The sequence below is a fragment of the Diceros bicornis genome, chromosome 6, assembly GCF_020826845.1.
Source record: "Diceros bicornis minor isolate mBicDic1 chromosome 6, mDicBic1.mat.cur, whole genome shotgun sequence".
NCBI classification, from domain to species: Eukaryota; Metazoa; Chordata; class Mammalia; order Perissodactyla; family Rhinocerotidae; genus Diceros; species Diceros bicornis.
In genome coordinates this window covers 19,291,206-19,303,797 of record NC_080745.1, presented here as the reverse complement: position 1 = coordinate 19,303,797, position 12,592 = coordinate 19,291,206, and the positions used below count along the sequence as shown (strand labels likewise).

Genomic DNA, 12,592 nt, shown 5'->3' with positions numbered 1-12,592 from the left:
TCTTTAGCAAAATATTGCCATTATAATATTTATTAAGCATTGTTTCTCTGTCTCATTTTTTACCCAAGGGTTTGAGGCATATATCAGCATAATTTTCATATATACATAAGACAGTCAGTCTAGCTGGTCTTTATTTTTTTGCAAATGAGTCTTTTGGTGTTACCATTTGTTTTCCTTTAGGAATTTCTTAGTACCAAAAAAAAAAGCAGTTTATTTGCGGTTTATTTCAAGAGGTGAAAACAAAAATAGTTTTCTCTTTTTATTGTCAGAATTAGAGATTGTCAGTCCTTTTCAACTGTTTGTTTGTTTGTTGGATTTGACCTGGCAGCATTGAAAAAAAATGTTTTGAGGTTAAACCTAAACCTTTGAAAGCCCTCTATTAGAGTAGGCTGAATATGAGAAAAATCAAAAATTTATTTTCATATTGCATTTTCTGATATGTGCTGTTCATTTCCAAAATTTAGTCTTAAATCTTTTCTGATATATTCAGGTTTATGAATTCTGTGGGCTTTCATGAGTATTTATTTACAGAGAATTTGTTTTTTTTGGTCTTCTACTTCTTGGTCTTTTTTCTTAATGGTTACACTCTAGAGCAGAGACTGGCAAACATTTTCTGTGAAAGGCCACTTAGTGAATATTTTAGGCTCTGTGGACCGCAGAGCTCTGTTGTAGCAACCACTCAGCTCTGCCTTTTTAATTCAAAAGCAATCACATGGGCTATCTGTGAAGAAATGGGCGTGAATACACAATACAACTTCATTTACAGATATAGGCAGCCATTTGTCCCTTAGTAGTAAGTAATGGGGAGAAAACAAACAAAAACATTGGGATAACATATGACTAATCTATTAAAAATGCTTTTCCTTTTCTATTATTTTAGTTTATTTTAGCTCAGAATGAATGTTTATTTTATTGCCACTTTTTTTTGGTTGTGGTTTTTTTTGGTGAGGATAATTAGCCCTGAGCTAATATCTGTTGCCAATCCTCCTCTTTTTGCTGAGGAAGATTGGCCCTGGGTTAACATCTCTTCCCATCTTCCTCTACTTTGTATGTGGGGCACCTGCCACAGCGTGGCTTGATAAGAGGTATGTAGGTCTGCACCCGGGATCCAAACCTGTGAATCCTGGGCCACTGAAGCAGAGCACATGAACTTAATCACTGTGCCACCAGGCCGGCCCTTATTGCTACATTTTTAATAATAGCAGAAGCATACAGTTTCAGTGCCGTTATATAAACAGCTTCTTTAACTTATCCATCAGCCTGTTGTATTATTTTCTGCAATCTTTGATTTTTGACTGGCACACATTGTTAGAACACAGCAACTGATTTTGAACCACACCAAAAATTAACTCATCTTTTTGGGTATTTTTTAAAATGGAATATACATTCATATTTTAAAAAATTAAGTCATTAGTGAAGAAATTAGTACTAATAGCCCTTGTCTTGTAATGGATTGGGATTTGGATCAAGTATAGATTGTGACAGCCATAGTGAATTACTTCCATATTCTACCATTTGTAAACCTGAGCACTTTATATTTCTTTTCCAAGAAGGTGAACTCTGAGATGTAAAATCTTTTCTGCAGGGTTCCTCTGGGGCCCTTCCCAATATTATGTGGCTCTCAGAGATAGATCACGTTTTCTGAATGTTATGTCTGATTGCTGTAAATGGCCTGCATTCTCGTTATTGACGCGGCAAGCTTGCTCTGAAAAAATGAATACAGATGTACACTTTACTTTTTCAAATTCGCACTAAAAATTCTGAGAATGAAATTTATTTTCTATTCTCTTTTTTAAACTTTATGATAAGAAAGGATATATTCCATTTTATCTTCTCTGATGGCTAATACCTAGAAGTCTCACTATTCTTAATCAGACTTTGTATATTGTGTATTTCTCTTTATTTTTGTATTATTTTATTTTGTCTATTTCTCTTGTTTTGCAAAGTAAGAAACATTTTCTATTATAAATCTCTGGGAGAATGTAATGATCTCCATGGGTTAGGATGCATTGTTGCAGGGTTACACTTGGCCTACACAAGGTATGCCCCCCATTGAGGACTTTACTCAGGCCTGTGCTGCCCTTTCCCATCTGGAGAATGGTCGTGAATGTGTTCTCTAAGGCCTCACTTAAATGTTGCTTTCTTTCACACCTCGCTAGGCAGAATTACCTGCTTACTCAACTGAACACTGAATCTTTGCCTTGTCCTCACTAAACTATTTGACTTTTCCTCAGTAAACTGTGATTTTATCATTTTTGGTTATCAATCCCCTCTCCCAAACACCACCTGTCCCCTCTCACACATGATAAACACATGGGGCACACAATACAGTCTCAAGCTGTATGACAACGTTTCGGTCAATGACGGACCCCACATACAATGGTGGTCCCATAAGATTAGTACCATATGGGCCGGCCCCGTGGCTTAGCGGTTAAGTGCGCATGCTCCGCTGCTGGCAGCCCGGGTTCGGATCCCTGGCGTGCACCGACGCACCGCTTGTCTGGCCATGCTGAGGCTGCGTCCCACATACAGCAACTGGAAGGATGTGCAGCTATGACATACAACTATCTACTGGGGCTTTGGGGCGGGGGGGGGGGAAGATTAGTACCATATAGCCTAGGTGTGTAGTAGGCTGTACACCTACTAGGTTTGTGTAAGTGCACTCTATGATGTTTACACAATGACAAAATTGCCTAACGATGCATTTCTCAGAACATATCTCCGTTGTTCAGTGACATATGACTATAATTATATGTCGAACTGAATGAATACATAGAGAAAAGGGAAGACACTGGTCATTGTAGACTGGTTAATCATATTTTTCTCCTTTCTCTGTTTTATCTTTAGGTATTCTTGAAGTTTTACACTGTGTGTTAGTAGAAAGTCCAGAAGCTCTAAATATTATTAAAGAAGGACATATTAAATCCATTATCTCACTTTTAGACAAGCATGGAAGAAATCACAAAGTAAGCGAACCATTTTATTGCCATGAATGAATTCTGGAATCATTTTAATATACTATTAAAATAAGATAACTTTTAAAAGATGTGTCAAATTTTTCATGACTGTTTTTCATGTCAATTAAAACCAGGTAATATTGTTTAGTGTTTATTCATAGCATCCATGGGAGAATGAGCAGTTCTCAATCTGTATATAAAGGAAAGTTGTAAAATAAGTTTACATGTTGCTGTCATGTTTAAATGACTGGGCGCGAGGGAACTGGAGGGAACGTGTTTGCGTTTGTGGAAGGTGCTGCTGCTACTTGCCTCTGAAAAGGGAATTAGAGTCGGCTGAAAGTGATTTCTCTTTTCAGGTTCTGGACGTCTTATGCTCCCTCTGTGTTTGCCATGGAGTAGCAGTCCGTTCTAACCAGCATCTCATCTGTGACAATCTCCTGCCAGGAAGAGATCTGTTATTGCAGACACGCCTTGTGAACCATGTCAGCAGGTAGATTCAGAGAGACAATGTCACCGCATAGATAGCATAACAAAGGAATTCATGTTCTAGCTCTGCAGCTAAGACATCATATGGACTATTTGTTTTATTAGGATCTTTTATTTATTTCCCCACTGAACAGTATAAGAATTTTTTTCTACCAATCAAGTTACATAATAACAATAGATGAACCAAGCAAAATACTCATTTATCAAACAAATATATAAGAGCTTTCGTTCACATTCCTATGTAGCTGGATTATCACTGACATCTTCAGGAGCAGGCTGACAATTATATAGGGGTATAGTTGTATATAATTATGTTTTATACCTTTTTAGACCATAACTAAAGACACTACCCTTCAATACTTTGAAGTGCCTGTCATGTATAATAAAAAAAGTGAATTAAAATGTCCAAAATATAAAAAATTCCACAAATAACCAAGAAAAATACATTTTCAGTTAGACCTACCTTCCAAGGTCTCAAACATTCATTGACTACTGTGTGCTGGCCACTATGCTATGTGCCTTACACGTATCTACACTGTGTTTGTATGAGGTGCTATTATTATTATTCACATTTGATAGATTAAAATATTGCAACTGGAAATGCAACCTAGGTCTAACTCTAGGGACTGAGCTCTGAATCATCATGCCATGCTTCCTTCCTTATACAAAATAACAGCAATAATAATATTAAATACAGCTTACAATTAAGAAAATATTGTGTGTGATAGTAATAACTTTGATACATTGATCTAGCAGCTATCCAGAAAGTACTCTCTACCTCACCCTGTTTTAAACAAAAATGTAGTGTGTAGTGTGTATTTCTGTATTGTGTTTTTCAAACAGGGTTGGTTTAAGACTTCCTTCATGGTTCTTTATACTGTGTAATAGACCTGCTGCTAATGAGTGGTATTTCCTGAGGCCTTCGCTAATCCCTAGTGTTAACATAGGGTTGTAAGTCCCCTCATAAAATGCAATTAAATACGACTAACTGGAAATTCTGTTCACAACGAGGCACAGAGAACAACAAAGCTGATTCGTCACCTGGGTTCCTTACTAACAGCATGACTTGCTTCATCCTCACACCCTATGTGACACAAAGCTTAGTTTAGGAAAATGTCTACATGTGCTGGATTAATAATAACTCCATTAATTCTAAGGGCCTACTATACCGAGTGTCTCACCTTAAACATGATTACTGATATAAAATATGCTGAAGAGCAATTAAGAATATTAGACCCTTGAGTGACATTGCCAAGTAATCCAAAAAGCAAACCCCATTCACTGGATGTTAACTGGAAGGCTGGCCATCACTGCATACTACCCTCATGGTTGTTTTACTAATTTTGTAATGCTTACGGAAACATATATTTAATATGTTGCATCTTAGAGAAGCAGGAGTAATATTCAAAAGAGTGAGATGTAAATTAAACGATGAAAGGTTTGTTCAGATTTTCTCATGTGCTATTCCTATTTCTTTAAAGCATGAGACCCAATATTTTCCTGGGCGTCAGTGAAGGGTCTGCTCAGTATAAGAAATGGTACTATGAATTGATGGTGGACCACACGGAGCCTTTTGTGACAGCTGAAGCGACTCACCTACGAGTGGGCTGGGCTTCCACGGAAGGGTATTCTCCCTACCCTGGAGGGGGTGAAGAGTGGGGTGGAAATGGTGTTGGAGATGACCTCTTTTCCTATGGATTTGATGGCCTTCATCTCTGGTCGGGTAAGTACTATCCATTTTCTTTCACAACATTTTTGAAGGAAATCTTTTGCCCTTCCTGTACATTTCCTGAAAGCTATTGGTGCTGCTTATATTGGATACATTTATTATTCAGAAATTTAAGATTGAAATGATGAGTGAGAGTGTTAATTAAAATGCAGAATTTCACTAGAGGAAAAAGAAAACTCTTAGAATTTTAGTACATTTCCAAAGGACTGTATTGCTTGTGAATAATATATTTAAAAAGTGGCTTCCGATGCATGAATCAACGGCAAAAAACTTGTTTTTCCTACTTAATTTTAATTAGCATACGCAAAGCTGTAGCCTCCAATATAAAAAGAACCAAAACAAACCCTGGAAAATAATTGAAAGAAGTAACTAAAAGTTCCACCTCCTGGTAGATGGAGTAACATCAGGAATAGGGAATTTGTGTATTGTCAGGAGTCAGTTCATAATCAAATGATACTTTGTTTCAGAAATGTGGAATTGCATAAAAATAAATGTATAGTTCATATTAAGAGCCACCAACTCTCAGCTTTGATGGTTGAGTATATCTTAAAAATTAGTAATATATATTAAAAATAATACTCTTTTATCTGATTTATGAAAGAGTGTGTTTCGGTTGGCTCTGTTTAAAAGTTTAGCTCTTGATTCTGTAGATATTGGAAGTCGTCTGGATTTGCTTGTGTTCTGCAGACATATGCTTGTGTTCATAAAGCTGCATGTAGAATATAGTTCTCATATGACCTTGACATATTTTTTAATGCATTTAGTGTATGCAAAATACAGAAAAGTACCTTACATTATAAAAAGCTGAACTTTGCCTTTTATGGGGTTTGAGTGATATTTGTTTATTAATACTTAATAGGGCTTATAGCTTATGAAAAAAATTTTTAATTAAATTGAATTAAACCTAAGAGTTTATGGTAATGAGTTTATAAACAAAAGCACTGTATGTAGTTGTATCTAACAATAATGCTTACTGAATTTTTCCTTTATTCAGTGCCACTAGCTCAGTAGTCTGGAGGAGATGAAGCTATATTTTGGGTGTTTCATCTAACCCGTGGGGCATGTGGTTGGGATTGCGTTAGTAGTGTGGCGTTGGCGTGTCTTATACACAGGTGTACTGTGCTGGTCAGACTACAGTCACAATGCCTGCTCCCCTAGTAAAATTTTCCTACTGACCAAACAGAGGCAAAGAGCAGTAACTTCAGAAGATCTAACAAACGTAAAATGAGGTGAACGTCTATTTTATAATACATTTTAACTATCACCCTTCAGATATTATCCTCTCTCTTTACCTCCTAGTATCACGCCACACGAAATGGGTACTTCAGGTGAATGAATGAAACATATTAAGATTAGGGGGGAAGAAACATTCCTCATATAAAATAATGCTGAATTGCTTCTAATTATTTTAACTATATAGCACTTCTTCACTATTTTTAATTTTGCATTTAGTTTAAAGCTTTTTCTTATAACACATAGAAAGAACCCAGTGCTTACGGAATTGAACTGTGTGCATTTTGCCTTTCATTACAAAGTATCTGTTAAATACAGCAGTAAGAAGAACAACAATAAAAAATTCAGTGAATGTGAATATATCATAGTAAGGACAGTAGGTTGTGGAATTTCAGGAGAAAATCATCTTGAAACTTTATGTTGAGAAAATATTTGACTATTTTTGTAAATGGCAAGAAAATATGCACCATATGATGCCTATAGTTGAAAGATGTGTTCTCTTAACCCACTGGGATCTATTAAAAGCTTTGCTAATTTTGGATTCATAGTCAACAAAGACAAATCTAAATTAATTGGTTTCTGACTGACTTACCAATGTCAAATTCATAGTAATTCAGATAATCTTCTTAGGGTCACTCTCCTATTCTTTTTCTTTTTAATAGTTGAAGTCAAATTTAAAGTATCAAGTGTCTTTGATTTCTGGGATACAGCACATTCTTTATCACTTAAGTTTTTGTAATTGGAGAGTGGAGATGTTCCTTGGAACCAGAATTTGGCCATCAGCAAAAGTTTTGAGCTGTGTCTTTATTTTTTTTTTTTTTTTGAGCTATGTCTTCATTTATTCTTTCCAATTTAAACTTTGCACAGTGATGCTACATTCCCCCTCTGTGAATGCAGAATGGGATTTGGGGCATCCAAACATCCAAGTGTTTGTAAGTACCAAAAGTGTGAAAAATCTTGGGGCTTTGGAGAATTTAAATATAGAAGGATGGAGGAATGTCATAGAACAGTACAGGAATGATAGGTACAGACTTATAATCCAGGACCTATAAATCAGACTGCTGCTATCTTCTTTTGTGGCTAATGCAGAGAAGAGGAATATAGTTCTTCTATGGATTTGCTATGAGTTCGTACGAAAGCAACCTGAAAATGCTTCTAAGTGGATTCACCAATGTGAGTGCCTTAGGTTATCCTGTAGACCTGTGGGTATTCACTAGTGATCTTATGTATCTTATCTGTTTGTTTCAGGCACTGCAAAAGTGTTCCACTGTGACTTTTAGATAGTCATTAGCATAATAATATCCTTCAGACTGAGCAATACGTTTGGATTATGGCAAATATTTGTGTAATAACATTTTTATTAGCCACAGATCTTGATACAAACAAGGATATAGACCTTTTTCTGTGAGCTACATTGCTTTTATATGATTTTTTTTTAAACTGCCTTTATTATATTCAGAGAACTCTACAAGAACCACTTGACAGTGAATTTTTTGCTTGCAGATTTGAATGTTGGTAAAATAACAAATGTACACATTTTTAAAAAGTAGTTATGCTCTACTATTGGCATTTCAAACACACTGTCGGTAAAAATCTTGGCATGTTAGGAAAAAAAGGTGTTATAAAAAAAAGCAAAGCTTATATCATAGTCTATTTTTGTCTTTGCTCAAATTGAGGAATTCTGTGTGTTTGTGCTTGTGAGCATGTGTGTTTGGGAGAATCTTACCTTCTTGTCTTCCAGTGCACCCGTGGGAATTCTGATATAGTCAAGAAAGGGCTTAGACCATAGGTTGGCCAGGACAAGAAATGACATTTATCAAGTATCATTTTCATGCCTCAGATTGTATCCTGCTGTACTTAAGAAGCCAACCAACCAAGATCTTGTATGAAATACATTGTAAAACAACAACAAACCAATTGGCATATATTTGTCTCCTCTCAATAAACAATGCATGAATGGATGATCACATTTTCTGTTTTCCTTATCCTTATGTATTTTTATTTTATCAAACAAAGAGGACTTAATATTTGAAAAAGGAACTGACATTAAACGCCTGCTGTGTCTGAGACTATGTGTTCTTGTAAACCATTAATTTAACCATCACAACAACTCTACAAGGTGATGGCATTTCGTTTCCAAGAAATCAAGGTTTTGAGAGGTTAAGTAATTTGCTGATGGTCATACAAGTCGTAGGTGGTAAAGTAGCTATTTGAACTTAAATGTTCCCTGGAGATTTTCCTTTGACATCATTATATTATCAGCTCTAAGATGATTCCTGCATCAAATGCCATCCATCTACATGCAGAAATTTCTACATATCAGAAGGTCCATTTTACAACAAAGATAGCATGGCTCTTGAAAAAAGCAACATTTATTTGACAAAGGATTTAACATATAACATTAATATGCATACAAGCTTTATTCTATTCTACCATTGTGCATTGATTTGTCGCTAGCTATTCCAATCTTTGCCTTTGGATCTGAAGATGATTCTCTGAGATAAAAGTACATTACCTTCCTTAATGTTTTTCTCCCATAGGTTGTATTGCTCGTACTGTAAGCTCACCAAACCAACATCTGTTGAGAACTGATGATGTCATCAGTTGCTGTTTAGATCTAAGTGCCCCAAGCATCTCATTCCGAATTAACGGACAACCTGTGCAAGGAATGTTTGAGAATTTCAACATTGATGGCCTCTTCTTTCCAGTTGTTAGTTTCTCTGCAGGAATAAAGTTAGTATTTCTATGTTTTTTTGGTCTGTTTCCCTTCCCACTTCTCCTACTTTCACAGAAGACTCTGCACTGCCATCACTCCTACTTCACTAACATTCTCTCTCACTCTTGGGCATCTGTCCACAGGACATTTGCCTGCTCCTTGTAGGAAAAGGTAAGATTTACCCAAGAGGGGAACCTTGGGAGGCTTGATGCTTTGTCCACATCTTCTACCATTTAGATGTGGGCAGTCTACTAATGCACACTCAGACCAGTGTCTGGAAATTTTTCAAGTCCATTTAAGTTCACTTTTTTATTTAATAGGGGAAAATGAACAACATTGGGTAAAAAGTACCGCTTATTTTCTTATCTTTATTTTCATTATTTTTCCTTTTCTTTTTATCATATTCTCTCGCCCTACTCCAAACCCCCTCATTTCTACAGAAACTAAATTTTTTTTGTTCGTCGGGTCAAGATGGCTCCTCTCCGTGTTACCCTCTACTGTTACACTTGTAGATTATCTGCTTGTGATCAACTGGATCAAGATGGTTTCCTCTAACCCTTTGCTTTTTTGCTACTACCAGATAGAAAAAGAAATTAAAATGCTAATTCTTTGGAGTTCTACAAAGAGAACTTTAATAAACAATGGTCTGTTGTGATAAGGGGCCTTGCTGTCATCTATTAAGATATGTATGTACCTACTTAACGAGAGTGGCTCCCTTGTAACCACTGACCTTCCATTTATTCTGGTTATTCTTTTCATTATAATTCTATTCACACGAATAATTCATAGTTACAAAAGTACCATATTGAAGAAGGGACAGTGTAATCATGAAATATTAGCCTCAAGGACCTTTTATGCTGTATTTATACAAATTATATTTCTTTCTATAAACTTCTAGAATATGTCAAAGTTTTTGTTTTTCCTCACTTTTTGTTCTTTGCTTTTTATTTTATTTATATTTTTTGGCCTGGAATGGAAACACAAATTGGAAAAAGAATTACGAGGAAAATGAAAATCTGAATTTATTTTTGTGAGCTGAGAGCCCCAAGAAATCAGTATCATTTAGCTATATTTCAAAAAGGGTTGTTCAATGGAACTCAGATTAAATTATTTTTTAATTGAGTATGATGTATAAAAGATTTCAGTAAGGTTTTTTTGTTGTTGAATAAGAAATAAAGTTACTTTTTTTCTTCAGCAAATGGATGGATCATTTGACTCCCCTTTAAGGAATTTCACTGGGAAATTGGACACTGGAAAGTGACTGTTTTTTAGTCATACCTTGTCCGGCCCTGTAATTTTAAGTATATAGATATTTAGATCATGTCTGCTCTTTCTCTGTTCATTACTTGGGCACCTTGAGATATTAAATGACCAATTACTACGGACAGATATTTCCCTCAGATAGGAATATGATGCATGTGCTTTTGTTATTTCTCTAGTGAGTGGTAAGTTTTTGCTGATCCATTAATATAATTTAATCGGGTTTTATCTCTTATGGTTAGAGGCTCTTTGACTCTAAGGTGCCAACTTAAGGAAAAAAATATAGCTTCTGATAAAGTTAATTTTGTACTAGTAATTCATTCATTTGTTGATTAGGAAACTTAGGTACATCAGAGATATAACTGACCCTGACATGCATCCTTTTCAGGGTACGCTTTCTGCTTGGGGGGAGACATGGAGAATTTAAATTTCTTCCTCCACCTGGGTATGCTCCTTGTTATGAAGCTGTTCTGCCAAAAGAAAAGTTGAAAGTGGAACACAGCCGAGAGTACAAGCAAGAAAGAACGTATACACGGGACCTCCTGGGCCCCACAGTTTCCCTGACACAAGCCGCCTTCACACCGATCCCTGTGGATACCAGCCAGGTACCCAGACTAGCTCTAATGGCAGCCGTTGGTATTGGAGTAGTGCTGATATGCAGGGGCTTTCAAACTCTTTTGTCTGCAACTCACAGGAATGCATTTTACAATGTATATGTATATAATTGAAACAAGTTTTATAAAATAATGCTCACCTTTACCATGCCCACTCACCTATTTTCTATTCTATTCTATTTTTTTTTTTTAAGGGTGGTCCCAAGCCACTAAATTGATTTTATAATGCACCAATAGGTCACAACCTGAGGTAATGCATACTAATTTTAGAGGGTACTTTTTACGTAAGATAGAAGTGGAGTTTTTAATTTCTTCTCCTATCTAGATACACTTATTATTTTGAAGTAATTTAACTGGCCTTTATCTTGGGTGGAAATTGAGATTGTGGGCTCTAGAGTCAAAATGCCTGGTATCAGATGCCTACTCTGGGACCTTGAGGAAGTTACTCATCTTGTTGATTGGGATGCTAAGAGTCTGTTTGGCATAGTTAGTATATAACGCATTAGCACAATACTTTGCAAATAGACACCCAAGAAGTGGGAGCCATTATTCTTGCTTTTCTGTTTATAGATGTGAAAGTGTCCCAGCATTGACAATTAATTAAATATTGCTTTATTTGGTGGTGAAGTAACTTCAGTAAGGTTGGTCAGATATTCAACGTTTGTTTATTAGTTTTGAAGATCAAAGGCATTGCTTCTAAATTCTGAGGTAGCATTAATACCAGGCCTCAGAAGCTTCAGTTGTTTAGCAACCACTTGTTTAGCTCTTTGAATCATTTTCTTGTCTTTCCTTGCTGGCTTTTTATATTATGTAGTAAAATAAACAAACAAGCTTTTCTCTTGGCCAAAATTCAGTTTTATATTGCCTGTTGCTGGAATGTGGCAGGATATATATATATTGCTACCAAAGTTTAGTAGTAAACAGGATTGGGAGGATTGAAGTGGACTGAAATGGAGAATGCGATTATGCAATGGTAACACATTTAGGATTTCTGGAGACCTAGATAACCTCTGCTGTTTTGGAGAAGGAGGCAGTGATAGCCTGCTCCCTGTGAAAGCTCTGCCTCATCAGTGGAGGTCATGGGTGGTTGCCTGCTCTATATGTTGAGGGACTAGAGGTGGGGTGAGACATAAGTGCATCACCAGGCATAAACAACCAACCCCTCACCTTGAAAACCATTCTGTGCTCTTTATGAAAAGGTCACTAAACTTCCCCTTTTTAGTGGGAACATGTAAAGATCTTTTCCCTTGAGGCTTATATTTGGAAACTACTAGAAGTAACAGGGCAGAGTTGAGGGAAAACATAAGTTGCTGCCATCAGCTATTGATAGGCTCAAAGAGCCGATGGACCATCTTTGGGGCACTGATTGCCTTCATTCTCACCTGTGGATGTTGGTCAGCTTGGTTTAACAACTTTGGGGTGATTTCTCTTTTTAAGTAATGCCTGCTCTGGTGGTTATCCTACATCAAGACATCTTTCTTAATAGTTGTTGTTCCCCTCAACACTCTATTTTCTTTCTTCATAACTTTTATTCATAAATTCACTTAGAAACATAAGCTATCCAAAAAAAAAGGCCCCCAAACTTACGTAAAGATTG

At 36.2% G+C, this 12,592-nt stretch overlaps 1 protein-coding gene across 1 annotated transcript in view; it reads left to right on the top strand.

Moving 5' to 3' along the window:
• Positions 1-12,592, top strand: part of RYR2 (ryanodine receptor 2) — a 683,573-nt gene that overhangs the window by 380,532 nt on the left and 290,449 nt on the right. Inside the window, exons 17-21 of the mRNA XM_058542954.1 lie at positions 2,848-2,966; positions 3,314-3,447; positions 4,925-5,166; positions 8,946-9,138; positions 10,770-10,986. Of these exons, the coding sequence (XP_058398937.1) occupies positions 2,848-2,966; positions 3,314-3,447; positions 4,925-5,166; positions 8,946-9,138; positions 10,770-10,986 (905 nt within the window). The remainder of the gene's footprint in view (positions 1-2,847; positions 2,967-3,313; positions 3,448-4,924; positions 5,167-8,945; positions 9,139-10,769; positions 10,987-12,592) is intronic.